Source organism: Melozone crissalis, unplaced genomic scaffold (assembly GCF_028551555.1).
Source record: "Melozone crissalis strain CALT ecotype California unplaced genomic scaffold, PUWL_Pcris_2 ptg000062l_1, whole genome shotgun sequence".
NCBI lineage: Eukaryota > Metazoa > Chordata > Aves > Passeriformes > Passerellidae > Melozone > Melozone crissalis.
The window spans coordinates 4911445-4938159 of record NW_026535840.1 but is presented as its reverse complement, the minus strand read 5'-3'; the positions used below and the strand labels follow the sequence as shown (position 1 = coordinate 4938159).

The 26715-nt window shown below is 45.4% G+C and overlaps 1 protein-coding gene across 2 annotated transcripts; it reads left to right on the top strand.

Annotated features, from left to right (window-relative positions):
- The first annotated feature begins 432 nt into the window (after positions 1-432).
- A1CF (APOBEC1 complementation factor) lies at positions 433-21817 on the top strand. 2 transcript variants are annotated; one of them, XM_054288418.1, is made up of 11 exons: positions 433-531; positions 2785-2919; positions 3131-3261; positions 4445-4683; positions 8535-8699; positions 11786-11883; positions 13224-13494; positions 15300-15484; positions 17505-17641; positions 19147-19280; positions 21666-21817. In XM_054288418.1, exons 1-11 carry the CDS (start codon positions 433-435, stop codon positions 21815-21817), a joined length of 1746 nt encoding a protein of 581 aa, XP_054144393.1. The 2 variants fall into 2 exon arrangements, with proteins under 2 accessions (XP_054144393.1, XP_054144392.1); XM_054288417.1 differs by having other exon boundaries at positions 15276-15484.
- The last annotated feature ends 4898 nt before the right edge of the window (positions 21818-26715 follow it).

Genomic DNA, 26715 nt, shown 5'->3' with positions numbered 1-26715 from the left:
AAAAATAAGAATAAGGTGAATTTGGGGCTAGGTCCTGTTTCTCACAGAGTTCTGGACATGGCTGGTACAAGGTTGCCTTCCCAGTATCAGCACCACTCATTGCTGTGTACTCAGTGCAGGATTAGGCACTTACATATTTTTTCCTCCTGAGACACCACCAAAAAGCTACAAATTCTCTCTGCATCTCCCCAGGGTTTAAATGCTATTTATTTCCATTCAGCAAGGGGGCAATTTCTGCTTTTTCCATGGTCTCTGCTGTTCTGTTTTGGTTTTGTCTCCAAAATATCTGATTTATGAAGAGCGACCCTGTAAACTTTCTCAGGAGGGGTGGACTTTCTCCTCCCAGCTGTATTAATTGATTTAATTTATCTCAAATTTGATTGCAGTGAGCACCCCTAATTAACGTGATTTTTTGCTGATAATCACTCCCAAATGGAATCAAATCACAAATCCGGGGATGGATTGACCGGCACACAGAAAGAAGCCGCCCTCCGTGCGTTAATTCAGCGAACGGGATATAATTTGATCCAGGTAGGAATCCACTATCCCATCCTCTTGTGCTTCATCCTGAAGCTTCACTGGGGGTGTGAGCAGCCAATCCATGCTCCTGAATCACTCCTTGCTCGTTCCTTTTTGCTCTGTTTCTCTCTCACATCCGTGCTGACCATCACTGTGCTGTCTTTCACAAAGCAGGGTCGTATTCCTCAAGGAATTCCTTGTTGGATGGGAAATTACAATGAAGGTGGGGGTATGACAAGCCTGAGCACTGCTAGATGTTGGGAAAGGTCAGGATTGGTGTCTCAAAACTGAAAAAAACCCACAGAGCAAAGTTTCAGAAGAGGTGGGAAGTCCAGCACATCACCTTTTGTGCAGATCCTTGCACAGGAACACGGGAGGCAGGTGCCTCACCTACTCCAAGGTTTGCTCCCAGTTTAGGCTCCAAGGTCTCCAAGATCCAAACCTCCCATGGTTAGGGCAGGTGGAGCCTGGGCATGACCTCCAAACCCACCTGAGGAAGCCTTTCTTGGCTACCATGACCAAAACAAGCTCAGCCTTGGAAAGCACTGGGCACTGCCATGACCAGCCTTGCATCCTGGAAGAAGGAACTGGAAACTGGATTTTAGGCAAGTGGAGGCCATGAACCTTCCCTTGTTTTGCATGGCACTAGAGGGCACAACAGCCCCAGGCACAACCTGAGATTCCTGGGAAAAAGCACATTCCAGGACCGGGCCAGCAGCTGTGTTTGATGCCCTTTCTGCTGTACCTGACCCATAAGATAAGGGACTCCTGTATGTCTTAGATTAACTGTGGATTTCTTAGGATCACAGGGGTTGGAGAGTTCCTTAAATTAAAGCCCATCTCATTCCAGCCCCATGCCATGGCAGGGACACCTCCCATTGGCCCAGGTTAATCCAAGCCCTGTCCACCCTGGCTTTGGAATTATCCTGGGGTTCAGTTTTCCCTACTGTCAATCTGGCAAAGCTCAGATTTCCTAAAGCACAGATTTCACCTCCCAATCCCCCACATACTTCAACATCTTCTTGCTCTTCTCTCTCCTTTCCTTTCCCATCCCAACCTTGCTATTTTATATTTTTCTCTTTTCCCACCTCTCCTAATTTTCCTGTACCTTAGGGGTTTTTCTTCCAACCTGTCTGTGGATGCAGCCAAACATCTTCTTCCTCAGGGCACACCTGGGTCGTTCATTTTTGGGAAGTGGCTGATGTCCACTTTCCCTCCAGGCACCTTGTCAAGAAGGGTTTGTTGAGGTGCTGCCTTCCAGCCACAAATGAAGCCACTGAAAATTTAGAGAAGGGTTTATTTCTTGCTGTGCCCCCTCACACACCAGCTCAGACATAACACCAGATATCCCCAGGACTCTGTCAATGCTGAAAACACTGGAAAAACAGGAATGAGAATGGATAATTCAGGGCCTGTTCTAGGCTCAAGAAAACTAAAAGGGTTTGTGGTATATTCCTGTTTTCTTGTAAGGATCTCTGTTTGTTTAAGTTCCTCTTAAATCAGCTGTACAAGGCATTTGCTTTCCTGGAATAATCTCAGAATGGGAAGTGACTAAAGAAATGGTCAGGGAGCCAAAAGTGTTAAAGAAATGGTGAGAGAGCCAAAAATGGAAAAATTCCTGGAGCCCCATCTCCTCTGAGAGTAGGGAATCATGAAAGGAAAGGAAAGGAAAGGAAAGGAAAGGAAAGGAAAGGAAAGGAAAGGAAAGGAAAGGAAAGGAAAGGAAAGGAAAGGAAAGGAAAGGAAAGGAAAGGAAAGGAAAGGAAAGGAAAGGAAAGGAAAGGAAAAGTTGGTTAAAAATAGGGGAGGAGAGCAGAGACACACTAATCTAGCAAAAAGAGAGAAAAAGGGAAATACTGACTGGCCTTCACCTCTTTGAATATTATTTTTGGCCAAGGTTTGCTCTCTGCCAGAAGGACCTCCTGGGTGGGCAGGTGTCATGCTCAGACTGGATGAAAATCCAGACAAGTTATAAATTTTGCAAGTGCTCCATTACCCAGCCCATAACTAACACACAGCCCATGGAGATTCCCCTGCCAGAGCCAGGAGGATTTCCATTTTCCAGGCAGTTACTGACTGTCTGCTCTTGGACTTCTGAAGTATCCCATCCTTGGCAGCAGGACACTGTGTGATCCCTGCTGAATCCACCAGGAGCTGAAGGGAAGAAGGGTGTTTGCCTCAAGGGTCATTCCCAGAGACAGGGTTGGTTTGATCCATGTTTAAAAGTCGATAGCTGAACCTTTCTTTTCTTCTCCTCCATGGCAGGAAAATGGGCAGAGGAAATATGGGGGACCACCACCGGGCTGGGATGGCCCTCCACCAGAGAGGGGCTGTGAGATCTTCATTGGGAAACTGCCCCGAGACCTCTTTGAGGATGAACTCATCCCCCTCTGTGAAAAGGTGAGGTTTGATGGCAGCTGATCAGTTACTGGTGGTCAGAGCTGCATTTCAGGGCTGAACTGAGCTGATTAAAGACCAGGCTGGGCAGGACTTGGAGCAGTCTGGTCCATGGAAGGTGTCCCTGCCCATGGAACTTTAAAATTCTGGTCTTTAAGATTCCAGTCTTCTCTAGCCACTCCCACCTTGCTGACAAATCTCTCTCACTTGGCAGATTGGCAAAATCTATGAGATGAGGATGATGATGGACTTCAATGGCAACAACAGGGGCTACGCCTTTGTGACCTTCTCCAATAAACAGGAGGCAAAGAATGCAATAAAGACACTCAATAATTATGAAATCAGGTGAGCAAGGCAAAAACACCTTCAAAGAAACTTTAAATCATTTGTATCAGTCTATTTTGGCATGTAAGGGATATTTTTCCTGGCAGTCCAGAGCAAAGTTATTTAGATCCCTGTGTTTTGAGGGGAAATCTCCTCCTGTCTCCCTGTGCAGTCACTGCTCATTAAAACGAACAGGAAATTTGTTGTTCACAATAAACCCATCAACAACACCAAAATCTATCAGAACATTGGGAAAAAAAATGTTCTGCTTTGGATCAAATTAACTTTCCCCTAACCAGCGCTGTTTATTATGTTCCCCTCAGGTTGTTTGTTGTTGATTTATTCTATTCACAGTCTCCTTCGTGACAGATTGTGCAGATATGTTTTGGTAGATGGAGCAATTGCAAAAAATGGTGAAATAGGATGGAAACCAATTGGCAAACAGTGACATTTCCTAATAGAAAGGAACAGAAAAAGCCCTCATGTTTGAGGGAACAAAACACTCAGAAATCAACAACAGATGGGCCCATTAATACGTGTTGGTTGGATTTCAACCTCACTAGATGTTTTTTGCCAGTTCAAAGTGGGATGAGTTGACGCCTTTGCTTAAAAACCTTTTGGGATAAACCTTTCTGGCAGTTGTATGGCTTTTTGAATAAAAAAAGTGATGGGCTGTGAACTGCTTTGAGTGGGTCAAGGAGCATGGAGGCCTTGGAGATGTCCTTTGTAGCAGAGGTTGGAAGGTCTTAGGGATCAGGCTTCACCCTTCCTCCACTTCCTTCCCTGGTTCCAAGGACTCCTCTAAAGCAGTTTTGCACTTCTCCAGGCCTATAAGAGATACTTTGACCCCAGAGAGGTGAACAAAGGAAATTTTTATTTTGGGGTCTGCACAAAAGTTGGCCCATTGGTGAATCCTCATTGGTGAGTCCTCAAATGGTGCCTCTCCATGAGAAGGGATTTTCTTCTCCCAAAACCTCAGTCATGAGGTGAGTGGGAAGCCACAAGCCACTGGTGACAGCACAAGGACCTGGGTTGGGGGGAGTGCAGTTGCCTGGTGGCAGCAAGAGGGAGAACCTCAAGTGGGAAAAGCAAAATTTGGCTGTGGTTTCTCCCTCAAATCCTTCATTTCAGCTGAAGAGGAGCTTTGCTTTAACCTTCCCCTCTCTTGGCTCTGGCTCCTGACCAAGCATCTCCCTCGTTCCAGGAATGGAAGGCTTCTGGGCGTGTGTGCCAGCGTGGACAACTGCCGCCTGTTCGTGGGGGGCATCCCCAAAACCAAGAAGAGGGAGGAGATCCTGGCAGAGATGAAGAAGGTCACGGACGGCGTCATGGATGTCATCGTCTACCCCAGCGCGGCCGATAAAACCAAAAACAGGGGCTTTGCCTTCGTGGAGTATGAGAGCCACCGGGCAGCAGCCATGGCCAGGAGGAAGCTGCTCCCAGGTCAGCAGGGATGGGGAGAGGTGGATTCACCTCAGGGGTGTGGTGCCAACATCTCCAGGGGATCCAGGAACCCAAGGAAGTGGACCTGGCTGGGTTTTGTGCTCTCAGAGAGAAGTTTTCTTCTAGAGACATCCAAAGCAGGAGGTTTCCCAACACACCATGGGATGTGGGATTGACTGCAGCTCCTGCAGTGCTGATGATCCATGGTTGTCCTTCAGGAGCTTGGGTTTATTGGAAATCCAGCCAGGTGGATTTGGCTGTGCGTGTGTATCCATGCAGCTCTGCTTGGTCCTGTGCTTGTCTTGGGTTGAACAAAAAATAGAGACTGATGCATGGTTGTCCTTCAGGAGCTTGGGTTTATTGAAAATCCAGCCAGGAGGATTTAGCTGTGTGTGTATCCATGCTTGGTCCTGTGCTTGTCTTGGGTTGAACAAAATATAGAGACTCATCCGTGGCCTCTCAGGGAGTGTTGGGTTTTCTAGCTTTTACAGAGATGGGGGTAACTAGAGGTGTTTTAAAATATTTTATTCCATGATTAGTCTCAATGAAAAGTGAGACATAAGAAATATAAAACTTAACACCATTCCATCAGAAACTAATCTATTTCCTAGTTGCAATACCTTATAAATAGGTATTGCAGGTAGTAAATAGCTAATTTTAGGTAGTAAATAAATAGGTAATTTTTCAACCTATTAACTGTAGCTACACAGTATTACTATTACTTCCAACACCAATCACCTATATTTTTACCCCAAATTGACTTACTACAATACCTCTTTCACAGTTCTAATTCTGTAAAATATCTAGTAATTTTATATACTTTAAAACTTATTGCATATTTTAAAACTTGTTTCTAGTTCAGTCTCTCAACAATATCATCTCTATTCCATGACCTTCCAAAGTCAACACGCCTTATCTCAGTGTTTGCATACAGATGTAGAAAACTGTGTAAACTTTCTATCAAGTTTTTAAAATTCTTTGCAAATCCATTTCTCAAAGGGAGAATCACTCAGGAAAGCATCCAAGAGCAGATTCAGGCTGGAGCATGGACTGGAAACTGATATTTTGGCAAAAAAATTATTGGATTGAGGAATTGCTTTAGAGTACATCTATGAAATTCAGCACTGGGAGACAGCCAAAGACCATTGAGAAGGAGAGAGAGGTTTAGCAGGTATTAGGTGAAGAAGTCACTCAACATAAAGTGCATTTGCAGGGATTTCACCAATTTTCTCTCACTTTCTTATGCTTCTGCACTGCTTTGTTGAACACACTGGCTGCTGAAGGCATCCAAAAAACCTTGGGGTTTGAGATTTGTTCAGAACCACCTTCTTTCACCTGTTTTATACATTAAATACCCTACATAATTCAATTTTTTTTCTTATTGTGTAAAGAAATGAGCATGATTTTGAGCACTGAATTTTCTTTTCTACTGGGAGCTGTGTCACACTGACAATTTTTCCTTTTATTCTGCATTTTCTTCTTCAGTTTAAGCATCTCCCTGATGGTGGGAGCACATTCTGTGCTCCAGCATGACTTTCCCATGGTTTTTATGAGGAAAAGGAAGGCGGGGCAGGCAGAGCACTTGAAATCCTGAGCAAAGGCAGCCAGACAGATGGAAGGAACTCAAGAGCCCTGAGCAGACATGTGCGATGCATGAGGGGTTTCCAGTTTAGGGATGTCTCAGTAAACAATTTAGGGAATTCCAAAGGCCTGAGCAGGAGCCAGAGTCTTCTGAAGCCTCAAGCATAAGGCAGGAACTGGAAAAAAGTTTCAAGCCAGAGCTGAATGTGTCTCCAGCAGATGTGAGAGTGAATATCATTATCAGATGCTTCCTTTAAACTGAACCTCATTGCTTTTTTGAGGGAGCTCTGTAGAGAAAGTGCTCAAAAATTTAAATTTTCCCCTGTCTCTGGCTAAACAAGAGGGTGGATAAAGACTGGTTTTCAGCAAGAGGCACCAAGCTTAACTCCTTGCTCCAAGTCAGCCAGTTCATTATTTCCACCCTTGAACTGAAAACAGCAACTCAGAAAGGGGCACAGAACAGCCTTGCTCTACAAATCCCAGCTCATTCCCGAGGGATTCCAAGGAAACGGCACCTTCCCATTCACATTGATCATTTACTCTTCCAATAAGCCTCCAAATTCTGTCCTCACCCTCTCATTTCACAGCTCCCACTCCCTCTTAAATGGGTTGTCCAAGCAGAGATGCCTTTTTAGAGTGTTTTGAAGGATTTTCTTTGTCCCCTCAGCTGCAAATGTGTGGTTTAGGTCACACAAAGAATCACCAGCAAGGTCTGGGCAAAAGCAGGTTTAATATAAATTTGTGACAGGGTTTGATGGCAAGGGTCACTCTATTACTTATTATACAGATAAAGCAGACAAAGAAATATCAGATTAAAACAATTAAAGAAATATCAGACAAAGCAATCAGATTACTCTGATTAATATCAGATTTAAATGATTCATGTGGAGACCAGGGAGGCAAAAAGGTGAGGAGGGAAAAAGTGAAGGATTCCAAGGGTTGAGTCCCAACAGAATAAATCCCCTTGCCAATCGCAGCCTCAGACTGGCTCAACAATTTAGGTCTAGATGGTTTATTATTCATAACAATATCTAATCATGGTTTATTATTCATAGCAATAACTAATCAACACTAGCAGTTCTTAGTAAACTGACCAATTTAACACCTTTAATACGATTCAATTGAATTTTCTGTAAGCTCAACAGAACCATAAATCTGACCAAAATAAATAAATTAACCAAAATTTAATGGCAAATCTAAAACGGCAACCTTGATAATACACATGCATGCAGACAGACAGAAATTTGGACTTCTGAAATTCCCCTGGAGTTCAGTGAAAGTCTCACATCAGGGGCCTTTGAATCTGGAGCTGAGCCTTGAGGAGTGGGGACACCAACCCAACTGCATCGCCGGCATTCAGCAATGTGAATTATTTGCTTTTTTTCTTCCCTGTCCCTCAGCAGCTCATCCAGTGCACACAGAGCCCCTGGGTTTATCCTCCACACCCACACCCTGTTTTATGCATCAGGACTTTGTGTGTCCCTCCCGTCTTCTGCTGCAGCTTCCCACAAACAAATTCAAACACACACAGAGACATCCTTGCTTTTGCTGTTTCATTCCATCCCACTGGGACTCCAGGATCCCTGTTCTGGTATCGAGGGAATGAAACTTTGCTGGCCAAAAGGGATTTTTATAAGTGCGTTAAAATATTTCCCTTTAGGGAGCACTCCAGGAAATGCAGATTTAAAGTGAATTATTCCACATTTTCACTTCTTTCAGTTCTGGAGGCCCCAAAGGTATTTGCAGGAGGCCATTCTGAGTGTGACCATCTGCCTTTGGAAAGGCAGAGCTGGGAAAGCTTTTTTTGGGTCATGTTTGTAGAATTTGTTTTCTGCATCAGGACTTTTTGTGTCCCTCCCTTCTTCTGCTGCACCTTCCCCCAAACAAATTCAAACACACACAGAGACATCCTTGCTTTTGCTGTTTCATTCCATCCCACTGGGACTCCAGGATCCCTGTTCTGGTATCGAGGGAATGAAACTTTGCTGGCCAAAAGGGATTTTTATAAGTGCGTTAAAATACTTCCCTTTAGGGAGCGCTCCAGGAGATGCAGGCCTAAAGTGAATTATTCCACATTTTCACTTCTTTCAGTTCTAGAGGCTCCAAAGGTATTTGCAGGAGGCCATTCTGAGTGTGACCTTTGGAAAGCCAGAGCTAGGAAGGTTTTTTTTGGGTCGTATTTGTAGAATTTGTCCTGTTTTGCTGTAATATAGAGCATGAGCAAGAGGAAGCAAAGCCCCCAGCACTGACCATGCCTTGTTCCCTTAAAGGAAGGATCCAGCTGTGGGGACACCCCATTGCCGTGGACTGGGCAGAGCCAGAGGTGGAGGTGGATGAGGACACCATGTCCTCAGTGAAGATCCTCTACGTGAGGAACCTCATGCTCTCCACCACCGAGGAGACCATAGAGAAGGAGTTCAACAGCATCAAACCAGGTAGGTGCTGTGCCTCCTAAACAAATGGAAATGTTCCTGCCTTCCTAAAATGCCACAAGAGATAAAAATAGCTGGGTTTTTCTCGCTGTGAAATGCCACAAAAATTGTTGTGGGGCTGAAGGCTCCCACCCAAAATGCCATCCCATTAAAGGCTGTTTAATTCCCAGCCACCATGGAGGAGGGTGATTGGCAACTGGAAGGGACCCAAAATGCTGCATGGGGTTGCCCTGTGTCCTCAAAATGCTTTGGAATCATTTAGTCCTTCTAAATAAGAGTTGGTGAAGCAGCTGGATGACTTCAGCATTCTTCTGTGGCAAGGGATGGTGATAAAAATAGAGTGATTTAATACAACTCCTTTTTATCTGATCTGTCTAAATTCTGAACTCATTTTCATACATCCCCCCAGTCCTCTTGTAAATTGGTGAATAATTAGTACTTTCCATTTAATGTAATATTCCTTTGTGGCATATCTTACATGCACTTAGGGTGAGATTTTTCAAAAAAAGCAGGGAGAATTAGTTGGGAATTAAAAAAAAAATAGTTGGGAATAAAAATCCTGCTGGCTTTCAAAGGAGATTTTACTTCTGAGTTGCTCCAGCTTTAGGAAATTCCACCCAAAACCAACAGAGTAAAAAATAACCCTTTTCTGCAGCTCTGCAAGCCACGCAGTCCATTAGGCATTAGGAACTGATGCTTGGCAATGGGAAATCTCCTTTCATCTCACTCCTGTTAGCTTCCTTCTATGAATTTTTTAAAATACGCTGCAGAGCTTCAGTTTTCTTCCTCTAACTTCTTCATTTCATGCCTTTTTCTGGACTAGGCTGCAATGCAAAGGGATTCATGAGTTTTCCTTGTGTCCTTCCAGCATTTCTGGCTCATACTTTTAGCCACCATCGAGCTGTTGCAGAACCCGTTTTACTCCTGAGTTAACTTTATGTTCTCCCCCTCTCTGAACTGCTTCCTTCTTTTATTTACCCAATATTGCTCCGGAGCTTTGAGCAAGCTCACACTCCCCAGAAACACATTTGTGGCCTTTTGACACTTTGGTAACAGTCATCTGCTTTGCTCCTAAGAAGTTTTCCACTATAACAACACAAGTTCTGCATCATCTTTCATCTTCCTTTTATCATCTCAGCATTCACATTGGAAATTTTTTTTTTTTTTAACGGACAGCTTTCATTTTGGTGGTTAAAATCAAGAATGGGTGCATAAGAGCAGCAAAACTTCCAGCTTTGGGAAGAGAAAATGCAGGTTAAGTTACAGTGAGATCAAAAACGGCAGGAAGGATGTGAAATGATTCATTGCCCTGCCGTGGTTCTCTGCCTCACTCATTGAGCCACATTTCAGCACTACTTAGCTGAAATTACCTTGGATCCAGGGCATTAGGAAGCTGTTTTGACATCAACAAATCATGCAATAAAAAATGATCCAGAGCTTCCAATGACACAGCAATTGCCACATCTCTGAGGGCTCCACAGGCAGCACCAGGAATGCTAAGTTGGGACACAGCACAAGGAGCACCCCTTAAATCTGTGCCAAATTCACAGCCTGATGACTTCTGCAGAGCTGTCTCTCTGAAAAGCCCTGCCCTTGCTCCCTAGGAATCCCAAGGAAATTCCTCCTCCATGGAGCTGACCCAAGGGTGGGTATCACATTGCTTGGCCCAGCAGAGGCAGAAGCAGGGGAGAGCAGAATTTTTGGCTCAGGGTTGGTGTCCTGGAATGCTCTCCAGCAGGCAGAAGGGGGAAATTCAAAACACAGCAAGTTCATTAAAGCTTCCACTTGTAAACAAAGCATCAGCATATAACTCCCATAAATTCAGGCTTGGAAAATCATCCTCTGTCCCAGAAGGACGCAAAGTGCTACTTTACCATCCCTGTGTCATTCCAAGACGTGCAGCCTGCTTGGGCTGTGGGCTGGGACAGGCTCATTTAGCCCTCTGCAGCTCCTAATGACTCCCCTGAACACCAAAGAAATTTGTTTCCTCCTGCATTTTTCTAAGTGCATGCTTTTTGTGGCAATATGACATTTCCCTGTGCACCTGTTCAGCTTTAAGAGATAAGAAGCCAACAGAAGAGTTGTTCAGTATCCCTTAACCGTGTATCCAGAGGATATTTCTGGGGGTTTTACAGGAGGCTGGGCTGGCTGATGTTGTGCTTCCCAAGCCACAGGAGCAGAGAAGATGAGGAATTAAAGAAATGGCTGAAGGCTGCATGGCCACAGCCTTGCATGGGGAGCAGGACTGGTGGGGTTATTTTGCAGACAGACTCCTCAGTGCAGAGTATGAGTTCCTGGCATCAGAGCAGCTGAGAGGGGAAAGAGAAAACTGTGGGGGATGGACTTAGAAAAGAACAAGAAGTCATTTGCATTTGAATTACTTCGGATAAATTGGATGTAAGAAAGATTCAGGCTGGAAGAAAGAGTCTCCAGCCCAAGCCCCATCCTCAGCTGCATGGGTGGGGCCATGTCCAGGTGAATTGGGGCATCCAGGGAAGCCCCACTGCCACAGAAAAGGCTGTTTCCTAGGGAGAGGCTGTTTCTTAGGGTGAGACCTGCTGCCCCATCAGCCCCAGCCCATCCCGGTGCCCAGGGCTGCCCTATCCTGGGCAGGGCTGGCTGTTCATTCTTCCTGAACATCCTGAGCTGGTTGTCAAGGAGAAAAACCTCCTTGTTTTATGGCAAATGCATCAACTTTCCCCAAGCTGCCTCCAATGTATGTACAAAATCAGGGAGAGGGGGATGTTCCCACAGCTGGTGCATGGTCAGTCACAGAAGGGAGACACAAGACCAAAGGTAGTGTTCAATAGAATGGTTTGGACAGGAGAAAACCTCTCCAGTTTAATGGGAATCTTACTGGTGTCTGACCCCAAACCCTTCTAGTTTGCTTTGAAATGCTATAACCATTATACATTGATTTTCCTCTGGAATATGCATCCAAAGGGGTGAGGGGACACTGACCTCTTGTTCTTCCACCCTTGCTCAGCCTTTGCTACTCCAGGGGCTCATAACCTGACAGAGCCACTCTTTCAGATCTCTGCTTTCTGACTAACCCCCACTTCCCACTAATATTCCAATGTTTTCCACAGGTGCAGTGGAGAGAGTAAAGAAAATTAGAGACTACGCCTTTGTGCACTTTAATAAAAGAGAACACGCAGTGGAGGCCATGAAAGCCTTGAATGGGAAGGTAAAAGCTGCTGTAAATGTTAATTCCTGGAACTTACAGTGCAGTATATTGCACAAAGCCACCTGCTTTATTAGCTCCAAAACCCTCCTGGAGGTGTTATCCCAATTTGCTCTTTGCTGGTTGCGTTTATACTCCTGGATTTGTTTTTCAGCAGCTCTGTTGTACACAAACGATTCATTTTGGCTCCTTGGATTTGTGCTAAGTGTTTGCCCAGCTCTAGCTCACTGCTCAGATGAAAAAAAAAAACAGGAAAAGCTGAAAGAAGAACTAGGAAAGGAGGGGTGAGGATCCCTCCCTGGCTCACACTCACATCCTTGTTCCAGACTGCCAACAAAAACACTGGCAGGGCAGCGTGTGAATGGCAAAGTGGGACAAACGAGGTCAGCCCAAACATCTGCTCCGAGTTCAGATGCGGATTTGTGAGGAGGCTGCTGAATTTAGCCCTTCTTGCACTGCATGTAATTCACTCTAAAGCCAGAGCTGTTCCCAAAGAGGTGTTAACCCCGCTCCTATTTTTAGTGCCACTGCTGTTCTAAACGGGACCACGTGGAATCTCGCTGCCTTACGAACTGCTTTGCAGGGAAGTGAAGCCTTTTAAAGGCTTTGCTGAAGGAGCCTCTCCCAGCTAGAGCGAGGGCTGAACACTCTCAGGTTAGGTTTTCACCCATGTGAAGGAGATCCAGGGCTTTTTTGGGGTGGTTTCCTCCACCTTCCCATCCCATTAGGACATAGGGGCAGCTCCCCCATAGGCTGGATTTCCATCAAGCACTTTTAACCACTTCCCCTGCTGCCTTAAACAGCTGGAACAGAGGCTAGACAGAGTTAAGGGGAAGGATATTTATATTTAATAAAAGGATATTTATTGCAGGGCCTTCAAAGGCCACACCCTGGCAGTACCAGAGCCACGGCTTTGGCTCTGACTCAAGGGTATCACATTGCTTGGCCCAGCAGAGGCAGAAGCAGAATTTGCTGCCTGGATGGCTCCAATATGGAAGCAAAAGAGCGCTTGGTCGCAAGATCTCACATTTTTATAAGTTGTGGTCCATTAGCATATTTGAGCTAATTGTCCAATTACAGCCCCAGCCCACGAAGTCCCATCTTTCTTATTTTCTCTGTTCAGTCCACATTGTTTATACTCTTGGGCCTGAGATACGGATCTGGCTGTCCTTGGTCCCCACCTAGAGAAGGCATTGTTGTGTCTACCAACTCTGTGAAGAGACCTTACCATCCCCTTTATTGAAACCCAAAGCCACACACCCAAGCAGCACACAATCAAAAAGAAAGAAAAAGAAAGCTAAACCCCAAGGTATCATTTCCACCCTGTGTTTGTCCCCTCTCAGGTGCTGGATGGCTCCCCCATCGAGGTGACCTTGGCCAAGCCGGTGGACAAGGACAGCTACGTGAGGTACACGCGTGGCACAGGTGGCAGGGCCCCGGTGCTGCAGGGGGACTACACCTACACCCTGGGCCACCTGTACGACCCCGCCACCGCCTACCTGGGCGCCCCGGTCTTCTACGCACCGCAGGCCTACGCGGCCATCCCCAACCTGCACTTCCCCGCCGCCAAGGGCCTCGGCAGCAGGAGCATCCTCCGGCCCCCCTCCGTCCGAGGTGATTCCCTCTTGGAGTTTTGGATAAATGAAAACCACCCCCTTGTGCCCAGTGTCTCCTCCAGGGGTCGGGCAGCTGCTCCCCACACGGGTGTTGGTGACATTGGCTTTGCCCCAGCTCCTGGATGCTGTTTTCTCTGGTGGAAAACACTGTGTTTAGGTTCTTGTCTTCCCCAAAGGCTGAAAAAAAAAAACTGTTTTCCTGGAAGGAATTTCTAGGTTGCCCTCATTGTGTAAATTAACTCACAGATCCTCCTGGCTTCGCCCCAGCAGGGAAGACCAAATAAAACACTTTTCCCTTCCCCCTCCCACAGCCAGACACCACCACCACTATCTTTCCGTCTGTGACAGTGTTCACAGAGGTTTTTGGATGAGGGAAGAGATGACAAACTGACTCCATGTTTCAGAAGGCTTGATTTATTATTTTATGATATATATTATATTAAAACTATACTAAAAGAATAGGAAAAAAGATTTCATCAAAAAGCTAGCTAAGAATAGAATAAGAAAGAATAATAACAAAAACTTCTGTCTCAGATGGAGAGTCCAAGCCAGCTCACTGTGATTGGCCATTCATTAGAAACAACTCTATGAGACCAATCACAGATCTACCTGTTGCATTCCACAGCAGCAGATAACCAGTGTTTACATTTTGTTCCTGAGGCCTCTCAGCTTCTCAGGAGGAAAAATCCCAAAGAAAGGATTTTCCATAAAAGACGTCTGTGACACATGTCCTTGAAATTTGCAGCGAAAATTTTACCAGTTCTGGTGTTTTCTGACCCAAAGATGTGGAGTTTTCCAAGCAAGTCACATTGCCCTGGTGCAGGGTAGGGAATCAAACAAGCCATTCTGTGCTCTGGGAGGTGGAGGCTCCCTTTTGGGAGATTGTTAACTTAATAATAATTTACTCAATTCAATCTATGAATAAAAGAGAATATTTCTAAAAACTCTTGGGTGACCTTACCTGGAGCCGAATCAAATCCCCACACTCAGGTACCCCTAAATTAAATGTCAGTACGGACATTGTTTGGTCAGTGCAGAAGTAAGTCTGGGGCTAGCAAAGAAATAGCTCTGTCATCTGATCTTCCTTCCAAAGATGAGATGCCTTGTGTCCCCAAGCCAAGTCCCACAGCAGGCTGGGACTCTGTGTGGCACCCTGGTAAGCCTGGCAAGGATCATGATGGCCAGTTTTTGTCCCTTCAGCAGGAAGGAGACAGGGCAGCAGGAATACCCCTTGTTCCTCAAGTTTTTCCCCACACAGGTGAACCAGCTCCTCTAAAAGTTGCTTTAGGAAAAGAGCAGATGTGATAATTCCCCACCCATCTCTTGCCTCATGGTCTCCCCAGACTCCCAAGCAAGGTCCCCTGAGAAAAAATGGAAGTGTAATAGGGCAAAACCAAAGAGGATTTTTGTCCATAGGGATGAAATTGTGTAAGCTGTGAATTCTTCAAGGTGTAATTACACTGGTAGGTAACAAAATATGCAGCTGTCCCCTCTCTGACTTCCAGCAACAAGGCTGGCTAAAAAGCTGTCCTGAAATCAAAACTGACTAGAGATGATGAAAAGTGGGCAGAAAGAAGCAGTTTTTCCCCAAATCCCCTCACCTATCCAAGCAAGGGTGTCAGTGTCGAGCCTGTGTTATCCCACCACCAGATCCTGGGACCTCCTGCCCACCTGCTTCCCAACCCTCCCAGCAAGCGGGGCTAACTTTTCCATTTCAGCGAGAATCAGGGTCCTTTTTCCGGTGATTTGATTCGGTTTAATGCCTTCTTACATTCCTAGAAATTTACATGAATGTACCTGTAGGGGCTGCGGGCGTCCGAGGCCTGGGAGGCCGCGGCTACCTGGCGTTCCCGGGCCTGGGGCGCGGATACCACCTCAAGGGAGACAAGAGGGGAGAGGAGAAGCTCTATGACCTCCTGCCAGGGATGGAGCTCACCCCCATGAACCACGTCACGTTAAAGCCCCAAGGGATCAAACTCGCCCCTCAGGTATGTGACTCCAAGAAGAGCGGCCATGTCCCAAGGGGTGTGTGGGCAAAACGGGCCCCTCGTTGGATCTGCGTCGCAGCCTGGTAAATAAATCTGTTCTTGTGTCTCAAAAGGCTTTAAAAAATTATCAGCACCATTGCATCTTGCAATATCCACCTACCTCACAGAGTTGTGGAATGGCTGGGGTTGGAGAAGACCTTTAAGATCACCCTGAGTGTCAGGGGAGAGTTGTCATAAATACCTTGATCCAGTTCTGGTTATCGTGCCATAAAAGCACTGCGGTTCAAGGAATTCCCACCCATGATGGGTTTGATACATAAAATTTGTCACCTGGGGCTTCACTAGGGAACAATGCACAAAAAATAGAAAAATAATGCACATTTTTAAATCATTTATGGCAAAAGAAGTGTTGACATAACCCAGCCTAGCATAGAAACTCTGATTTGGTTGTGTGTGTTGATGCAAATGGATGAAGAGGGCTGAGGAGAAATCCACAATAAATTCCCTGAGTTTCTGAATGTCCAGCTCAGACAGTAACTCTTTTCCCCTTATATTGTGCAGAGCAACACAAGAAACCACCTTCACCCTGAATTTTGAAGCATGTCTTTGCCTTTTAACACTTAATTGCCACAGCATCCAGTTTGCCAAAGTTTATGCAAACATCCTTTTTTTCTCCCAGGAAACTGGACAGTGGGATTTCTACCTCCTGCAAAAGTCCCCTTAGCCTGTTTTGTCAGCAAATCACAGAATGGTTTGGGCTGGGAGGGATCTTTAGGCTCACCTAGTACCAACTTGTGCCATGCATAGAGGCACCTTCCACTAGAAATCCCTGGAATGGTTCTGCAGGGCCTTAGGGCAAGTGAAATTCATTTTTATAAAGCCAACCTATAAAGGAGTTGGCACAGCAGGGAACTAGTGTTGCCACAGTGAAAAAACAAGCTGTTGTAATTGAGAACTGAACTATGTAATGAAGCATTTTACACTGCAAGACGCTAAACTTCAGCTGGAGCTGTAGTGGCAAAATTAAAAGCAGCAGTGAGGTTTAAATTTTTCTTTTTGGTTTTAAATCCATTCAAAAGTAAGCTGTAAATGAGGTAGACCTCAGCAAGACTTCAGGGTGACCTAATTGTGGCCTTCCAGTGCCTGAAGGGGCTGCAAGAAAGATGGAGAGAGACTTTTAAAGGGCTTGTAGTGCCAGGACACAGGGAATGGCTTCCCACTGCCAGGGTGCAGGGATAGATGAGATATTGGGAGGAAATTCTTGGCTGTGATGGGGGTGAGGCTCTGGCACAGGTTTTTCAGAGAAACTGTGACTGCCCCATCCCTGGAAATGCTCAAGGCCAGGTCAGAGCAACCTGGTTTAATGAAAAGTGATCAATCCCAGCTGGGACAGCACACAGGCAGTGGGTTAAAAACCCCTGGAATCCCAAGCCAAAGCAGGAGTGTTTCTGGACAGCAATTCCCAATTACCATGGGACCAGCTGTGCCAAGGCTGAGGGCAACGTGGTTCAGCATTTCAAAAGCTGCAATCGCCTGCTGAAGCCTGTGGAATTAATTGGATGGAAACAAAACCTTTTTTCTTTTAAAAAAGAAGCCTGTTTGGACTTCTCATGCTCTGTAACCCACTAAGCCAGAGGAGATGAATGCAACCCGAATTTCTTTAGTCCTCTGAAACAGACATCCATGAGACAGAGCTTCTGAGGAGGATTCAAAGCAAACCACACTGAAATAATCTAATCAGCAAAAGGACTCAGATGCCCAAGTGAACAGGGAATAATTTCTGGAATTAAACAGATATCAATGTATAAAGCATTTAGATGAATCTTACACTTCAGGGTGGGTGCACTATTCTACTGCCATTTATTTTTGATTTTTTGCTAAGCTTTGAGGAAGCTGCCAGAGCTCCCTGAAAACTCTTTGAGGGAAGACAGCTGCTCAGCCCAGGGGCTGGAGCTAGGCAAGGAGGCTTCTGCCCAGCAATTAACCCCAGCACAAATCCCTATTATTTTTTTCCTTCTAGATCTTAGAAGAAATCTGCCAGAAAAACAACTGGGGACAGCCTGTGTACCAGCTCCATTCTGCCATTGGCCAGGATCAAAGACAGCTCTTCCTCTACAAAATCACCATCCCTGCCCTTGCCAGCCAGAACCCCGCCATGTATGTCATTAGTGGAAGGTTTCTGAGGCTTAGACTTTATTTTTTTAATTATATTTTACCTAACAGCTGTCCCCAAAGTCCCAAGCACACAGGTCTCCTTTATTAAAAAAATATGTTTCCTTTTGGAACAGGTTTCCTTTTATTTAAAAAAATTATTTATTAAATATCTTTTAGTGTATTTATTGGATCTACATTTATGAAATATTAATTAAATTTTTTAAATTTAATTTTTAAATTTTTAAAATTTTAATGTTTATTTGAATTTTTAAATCTATATTTTATATAAATGTATCTTTTTTATTAAATATATATGTTTACATAAGTATATATACATCTATATGTATATATAATTATATATTATATAATTGTATTATATATTGATATATTTATTTGTATTATATATAAATATATCATTATATATTAATTATATATGCATAGTGTATATACAGATATGTATATATATTATATATTATATATTATATATTATATATTATATATTATATATTATATATTATAATATCGTAGATATATGTATATTAGTATACATATATATTCTTTTTTAAAAGTACAGGGAGAAAAACATCCACAGAGTATAATTAAGTGCTGTGCTTGGTGCTCTCTCTGCTGGTGCAAATATCACAGAAAGCCAGACGCAACAAGGCAAAAGGGTGCTTTTTTTGTACAAAAAGAAAGCAAACAACAGCCCTTGTGGGGAAATGAGAGGAATTTGAAGGTACATGCTGATATTTCAGCTCCAAATACGATTGTAAACATTTCTGACCAAAACCACTCTTTGCTGTGTATTGTAAAGAAAAGCCCAGGCTGGGTATTGTAAAGAAAAAAATCAGCAGGGTTATTTGGGGTTATTTTTTCATGGAAAAAGCACAACAACCTCTGCAAGGTTGTTGTGTCCAGGGTCGATAACCCCAGCGAGGGAGCAGACCACGGGGAGGAGAGCAGCTCTGGTAATGCACCAGCCCAGGGAAGCCACGCTTCCATTTGCTGCGTGGGGTGGTGCCAGCTCTAAGCGGATCAAAAATGGGCCCCAAGAAAAAATATAAAACCTTACCTAGCACCCGAGAAAACACATTGTCCTATCACCACCCCAAGGCTCCTGAGTGAGGATCCATCCAACATTGCAATCGCCTCCAATCACAAGCAAGTGCAGTGGAAAGATCAGGAGAATCTAATAACCCTGAAGAGCCAGATCTTTATAGCTTCTTTTGTATTTAAAACTAAGTAATAAAAACATCTGGCAGGAAAGCCCTGGGGAAAGCAAAGCCAGCTAACTTTGTGCTATCACCACTCCAGGGCTCCTAAGTGAAGATCCATCCAACATTGTGGTTGCCTCCAATCACAAGCAGGTGCGGTGGAAAGTTCAGGAGAACCCAGACCCTAATAACCCTTAAGAGCCAGATCTTTATACCTTCTCTTGTATTTAAAACTAAGTAATGAAAACATCTGGCAGGAAAGCAAACCCAGCTAACTTTGTGCTGTGCCCACAGACACCCCTTCACACCGCCCAAGCTCAGCGCCTACATTGACGAGGCCAAGACCTACGCAGCAGAGTACACCCTGCAGACCCTGGGCATCCCCGTGGAGGGGGCAGAGGTGCCTCCTGCAGCACCAGCTTTCCCAGGTATGGGCATGTCTCTACAGCAAAAGACTCCTGGAATGTCATTTTTCCTGGTGGCTCCTTGTGGGTGTGTGGAATGAAGCAGGTTTTGGCTGCTGAGCACTGGCCTGGTTGTGCTCCCCCCATAGTGACTCATGTCGCTTGTGTGTCTGGCATCTGTAGCAGAGAATTCCAGACTGCTTTGGGTTGGAAGGGACCCTAAAGATCACATAATTCCACCCCCTGTCATGTCAGGAACGCCTTCTACTGTCTCAGGCTGCTCCAAGCCCTGTCCAGCCTGGCCTTGGACATTTCCAGGGATCTAGGGCAGCCACAGCTGCTCTGGGCACCTGTGCCAGTTTATTGCCCATAAAGGATTTTATCTCTATCACAAATTTCTGTGTCCACACTCCAGAGCAATTCAAGTCGTGGGAACTGGGATGGGGGGCTCAGCTCCAACCCAAATCCCTCAGAACAATGCCACAGCTGGGATTATGTCCAAGGGGGTCAGAGCAGTGTCCAGGGGCAGAGAACCCCAACAGCCAGAGGCCCATCCCAGCTCCACACATCCCCTCCACTCCTCCCAGTTTGTGAAAACCTCCTTCAGTTGGGAGCCCCAGAAGCAACACAGGATGCAAAGCTGTCCTCCCCAGTGCCACATCTGGCATGAGTCCCCTCCCTGTCCCTGATGTCACCAGGATGGAGGAGATCCTCCTCCCTGCAAGGCTGATGAATTCATGGGCTCTCTGTCCTCCCCCAGCACCCCCAGCCCACTGTGAACCAACACTTGGGATTTCATCTGCCAAAGAAATGACACAGCCATGAAAGTCTGGATCCAATCCCAGCTCTCACACCCCCACAGAAGGTTTTTCTCCCAGTTTGAGAATTTGTAGCTCTTGCAACTGCCCAAAACAGCTTGGAAAATCATGGAAAACACAGGAATTACATTTGCCATGCTCTCCAGCATGACAGCAGTTCTGATGGAGAGGCAGCACCAGGTGCCAAGCTGCACATGAGGAACCCATTAGTCAGTACTACTGAGTTGTTTGGAGTGTCTCAAGGATGGATTTAAAGAAAAAAAATAAAACATCTATCCGGCTTCCTGCCACAGGAGTCCGCAAAAGCCACAGAAAAATCAATTTGTCTGGGCTTGTGCAGCTTCCGCAGCGTGGAAACCAAATGGGCTCTTTATTGAATCCAGCCCCCACTTACTGCTTAATTAGCATCTCTCCTTTTCTTTCATCCACCCTTATTTATTTGTCTTGGGAGCTTGGCAAATAGACATGCACTAAAGTTGCTGCTTGCAGCACACACCGGGCCTTGGTCAGGGCTCGCTAAAGCTCACCTCAGGCCATGCCCAGCTCACAGCTCATTTCTCTCCCCATGGTGGCAGCTGTGCCTGAAGTCCCAGATTTCTCAATTGCTGCTTGAGATGTTGCACCTGGCTTTGCTGGTGCAAAGAAAATACTCTGGAGAGCCACAATATTCAAATTGTAAGGAATTCATTGTGTTTTTTTCCCCAAAGTGACACCTCCAATGAGGCAATGTGTGCTCCCTGTTGCCCAATATTTCCATTCCCCCACCAAGAGGACCTTGGCTCTGGATGACCTGGAGTTGATCCCATTGCCCATGTGGTCAGACAGGATCCTGGGAGATGTATTTTGGCAGCAGAGCCTGCTCCAGCAGATCCAGTAGATACCCCAGATGCTCTTCCCAAATGTAGGCTTTGTCTTAATCCCTGATTCTTTTACAACAAAACACTGCGGTCTGCTTGACAAGCTGCTATGCCCTGCCTTCAGAGGAACAAGCCCCAAATGATGCTGGTTTCCCAGTGATTCATTCTCAAACAGCAACGCTTACATCTTCCCATGGAAAATCTGGAAGTGTTGAAACCACATTTTCCATTAGAAACCAATGGGAAGAAACCCAAAAAATCCCCTCCACCAAATATTTGCTCCCTGCTGTTGCATTGAGAGGATTTCCCTACCATGGCTGTCCTGAACTGTCTGTATTTTGGTTATGAAGGCATCAGAGGTATATTTTCTTCAAGAATCCTGCCCAAATTTCTCCTCTTTAAAGGGAATTTACTTCAACCCATTTAAGGTTGTATCCTTGCCTTCCTCATACCATATAGGGCGGACCTGTCCAGAGCACCATTAGAAATAATCAAAACCTGAGGAAAAAATATTCAACAGAGAGTGTTTTTCCAGCACTGTGTTTAACTAATCATGGGTGAGGAAATGCTTTAATTTTCCTATTAATTAATTAATTTACATTATTCCCACTAACAAACTCACTGCTGCCCAAGCCGTTCCCACTTTAAGTCGTCCCATCAAAACCTACCAGGCGATCGTGAGTTTTGGATGGATTTTCATTAATCCATGGATTTTCCTTCTTTTTTTCCTTCAGGATACACCATTGCTAACGCAGCTGCCACTGTCACAGCCACTCAGCTCAAGCAAGCAGTGACACTGGGACAAGATTTGGCCACGTATGCCACCTATGAAGCCTATCCTGCCTTCGCCGTCGCCGCGCGGAGCGACGGCTACGGAGCCTTTTAACCAAATTCCCTTAAACCCAGCACAGGCAGGAAGGCAAAGAAAAGCAATCTCAGTCTGGTAATTCAACACCCTCATGATTTTAAGCTAATCTGTGGCCTAAGGTTCATTTTAGTCGGAGTTTCAGGCTTGTAGGTCTTTAGTTTTGTAACGGGGCAGGGGGAGGAGAAATTCTTTTTAAATGGTGCAAAATCAGATTTTCACACTAGAAAGCAAAAGCTCAGCCCAGGAAATGAGAGGTTCTCAGGTGTATATATATATTTTTATATGTATATATATTCATACACCTATTGTGTGTGTGTTTACAAGCAACAACCTGTGCTGAAAACAGCTGGTCCCATGGCTGTTGTGACCAGGACTGGGGAAGGATGGGGTGGCCCAGCAAACCCCTCTGTGCACCAGGAATTCTCCTGCATCCACCCCAAAGTTTCCCAGGCCAGAGCAGATGTGCCCCTTAGCCACATGAGTTTCCCTCTCGCTGCTCCTGATCCCACCAGCATGGAGCATCTCATGGCTCTTTGAAATTCTTCTTTGCCAAGGTAAAAAACCATTTATCCTAAACATTTTTGCCCAGCCCTAGAGGCTAATTTTTAACAGGCTTCCATGCTAATTTTATTCTTAAAGCAGGGCACAAGAATTCAGCAGAGCTTTCCCTCTTACTTTGCTCCCTCCCAGCCATATACAAAAATCAGCAATCAATGTATTTTTGTGTGCTTCTCATCAAATGGCACATTCACTGAAAAATAGGGAAACTTTTAAGCCTGAGGAGCAGAAAAGTGCTATTCATTAAGGCCAATTCCCTACTTAATTAGAGCATGAGAGCTCACGGCCATGGCCCAGTAATAGCAGGCACCTCGACAGGAATAAAATTATATCCAAAGAACATTTTCCCAGGGTGGACAGAGCCCTGCCTGCCTTTACACATTAAATCAAGGTTGCTGTCTGCTCTGATTTCAGCAAAAATTAATTTAGTGGAAGAGGGATCTTGCCAACAGTAAAGGCACCTCTTAATTTGGAGAGCACCAGAGTTGGTGTTGTGTTTGACCCCTTTGGGGGTGCTGGGAGCATCCTTTGGTGTACAACAGGGGCATTATCCATTTATTTTTGCCATGGGATCAAGGCAGGAGCAATGATGCTGTGGAGATATGGGAGGAATCCAGTGCTGGGTAACTACAGCAGACACATTAATCCTATATCGTAAATCCTACATGGTGATGCACACTAAGAAAACTTGAATTTGTTCAGTCTAGGACCAAAAGAACCCTTTGGGGAGGAAGAATTTCCAACTGGGTTGGTGACACCCAGCGGATCTGGCCCCAGATTTTTCAGCTGCTTTAGATGCTGTGATGTGGCAGAGCAGAAGCCATTCCAAGGGGAGCTTTTCCTGTGCATCCCCCAAAGCTGTGCAAAGCAGAAGCCATTCCAAGGGGAGCTTTTCCTGTGCATCCCCCAAGCTCTGTGACAAGATGGTGACTGCAGCCACCAAGTGTTTCTTTCCTCTTCTGACTCAGTTTCCCCCGGAATGGAACAAACCCCATCAGCTGTACAGTCTGAGATCCCATTAGACCCCTCCTATTTATAAAGTAGCTAGTTAGGGTGACCCTAAAGGTATTACAAGCCCTCTGTGGCTGCTGCTGGCCACGTTTGGCTTCACAGCAAAGGACAAACCTGGTCACAGAGGGCCAAATAACCAAGAGTGTTATGGATTTTGTGGCTTTTTTTTTTCTCTCTTCTGTATATGTCTTTAAGTGGTGTTTGCCAACGAGGAAATATAGCCAGGAGAGTCTCTCAAACCGTTGGCAGGAAGTGTTTCTCACTTTCCATGTTCAGTGAGTTTAGTCTGCTTTTTCAGCTATTTATATAAGTTCAGAAAGATGTCAAAGCAAAGGGCAAGAAGCAGTATTAAAAATGTGTGCATGAAGCACTTATTTTTGTACTAGTAGTACAAGGTTTGTATAGAGTTTTAACACTGTGAAGTGTAGCGAAAAATCACAATTTCCATTTACTGGAGGACAATCATGTATGTTTAAAGGGAATGAAGGGGAAAATGGCATCTCAATCATCCATTACAAATTAGAACCAGGACTAAATTCTGTGAAGCAACTCTGTGATTTTGGAGTAATCCGAGGACATTCACTGGACTTTGAAATATCATTAAAACTTTTTAAACACAAGCCTCAGTCCTTGTATACATCTGTGGTAAACAGGAGCACTCTTTGCTCCAGAGGGATCGATCCCAGGTCACACTGGCAGGGTCACAAGCTGTTCAGGAGTGTTTTCCACTTTGGTGACCCTCACCAAGCACACACAGCAGAAAATTGGCAGGTCTGGTACTTCTGCACTTCTAAGTGAGAAATCAAGGGGTTCTTGGCCTCTTTTCCCAGCACTTCTTTGGTCAGTAATCATTTACCTGTCAGTGCTACAGGAACTGGGTTTGCTGTGAATTTATTCCAGTGGTAATTGTTCCTTACCTGATCCCTGTGGAGATTTTCTGAGGGTTGTATCAATAGTGAGAAAATACCAAGCAAAAACAAGGGGTAAATGTGGAAATGTGTGATTTAGGGCAGTGAGGGATGGGCCCCACCTTGAGAAGAACCTCTTGCCAGGTCACTGATAGGTAAATCTTTGTTAAGATGAGGCCCTGCTCCTTGGAAGACCATCATAGCTAAATGACTGAGAAACAGCAATTCCTGACATGAGGGGTTCTGGGTTTGCACCTTTCCAGAGACATCCTAAACCCAAAAAAAGGGGAAAGCTCTGGTACCTTGCTACTGATAACACAGGCCAAGGCCTCTCTGCCACTCCAAAAGAGATTTTGCCAAAATAGCTTGACACCACTCTTCCAAAGAGGTCAGCTGTACTCTGGGCTCCAGCAGCTCTGCCAGCTCTATTATTTCCCTCATTAGCTTTTCCTGATGCCCTGCTTTCATTGCCTCCAAAACCAGGGCAATGGAGAATTTGCTGTTGTGTTTTGTAACATTTCCCCCCTGGCACAACTGAGATTCCATCTTTGGTCAGCAGAAATTGGCTGGTCAGTCTGGGAGAGCAAGGATGATTTTCCAAGGAATCTCAAACCACACAGCCCAACTTAAAGAAAACATTATTTCTCATTTGTAAAGGTGTGGGTTCCCAGTGGAGAGCAAGACAAAGCCAAAAACCATATCCACCCTCCACCTCCAATTCTAGGACAAGTTTGAGGTGAAAGTGATGAGATCAATGCCCAGAAAAATCAGCAGGTTTCAGGGCACTTCAGGCCTCATCTTTGGCTGCTGGCAAGGCAGGGGGTACAAAAATTGCATTTTCCATCTCCCTTCTTCCAGCCAGCGCTTTCCTGGAGGTCTGTACAACACAGGGTCTCTCTTCTGAGGTGCAGAATGAGAATAAAACATCTCTGAGGGTGACACAGATCTGTGTTTGGAGCTGGCCAGACCCTGGAACATCCCATAGGGAAACTCCCATGTCCCACTGAAACCCCTCAGTCCATGGCATAATGTGACTTTCAAAGGGATTTGCTTGACCTTGGAGCTTGCATGGCTCACTTTTCCCACCTTGATCTCCCAGGGACCACCTCATCTCATTGCTCCATTACATACCTACCTGGATTTCCCCTTTTTGAGGAAAAAAGCTCAAACCAAACAACCTTTGAAGGTGACATCCCAGTGAGGGGTCACCAGTCCCTGCTGGTCACTGACTGGTGATCAGCCTGGCCCTGGTGCTACTCATGCTCTGATGGGATGGATGTTCCTTTCTTGTTTCTTCTTTGTTGTGTCCCCCAAAATCTCAGTCTTGGATAAAATTCCAGTTCTCAGCTGTCCTGTTTTAAGTGCTGGTGGGGGCTTAGACAGCCCCTGCCCATCCCCTGTCCTTTGGGGATGCTTGGGGTGGGCTGCTCTCTCCCTGGACACCTCAAACTCCTCTCCATGCCCAGAGCCTCAATCTGGCCTGGGCCCAGTTATCCACAGGATTGTGCCCATCCAGATTTGGGGTTGCTGAAGGAATAAACATTGGAAAAGTGACATTTCTTGGTCCCCAGCCCTGGTTGGGGAAATGTTAAAAATCAGAGAGCTGCAGATAGACAGCATACAGACACCCTCTGTGGGATGCTGGAAAAAAACCCCAGACAACCACAGCATCCAAAAAATCCCAAATCCTGCATTTAGGATTCTTGTAGGGCCTGACAGCTAAACAACTGTAAATGTTTAATAAGCTCCAATAATGTGTACCAATTTTGCATGCAATCTCCTTAATTCTACATAGGATCATCCAAGCCTGCAGAGGATTCTCCCCTCTCCCCCAGGGCCTGGGGTCAGATCCCAAATTAGCATCTCCTGATCCTGCTGGTGAATTCGGGAAGGGACACGATGTGCAGGAGGGAGCCCTCGAGTCGTGCACAGCAGCTCGGGCTGCCGGCACAAGTTTCCCGAGTTCCTGGGACTTCACATCCCACGCCAAGAAAAATAAAACAAAGGCGGAATTCTGCCCTTCTCCCCAGCACGTAGCAGGGCACAAATGGCTCCACGTCGAGGGGAGAGGGACGAGCAACTGTGAGGAGTAGTGAGTGCTATATTTAACAGCTGGCGAGGCGCCCAAATTCCTGGAAATTTTTTTTTTTTTTTTTTTTTTTTTTTTCCCCCTAGGCTTTGGCTCGAGCTTGCTCTCGTGTAAAACAGCACTGGCACCTAGTGGCTGCTGGATCCAGGCACAGCATCCCAAAAAAGCGTGCAGGGAAGCAGGGAAGGGCTGCTGGTCGCTGCCTGCCAATTTGTTACAGAGCGAATAAAAGCAAATAAAAGCAAGTTTTCTACACACAAAATTTGATGAAAATCCCCCCCAAAAAAGCTCCCTAAATTCTGCCCACTGGTGACAGCCAAATAAACATTAAGTGTTTCACAATGGGACCT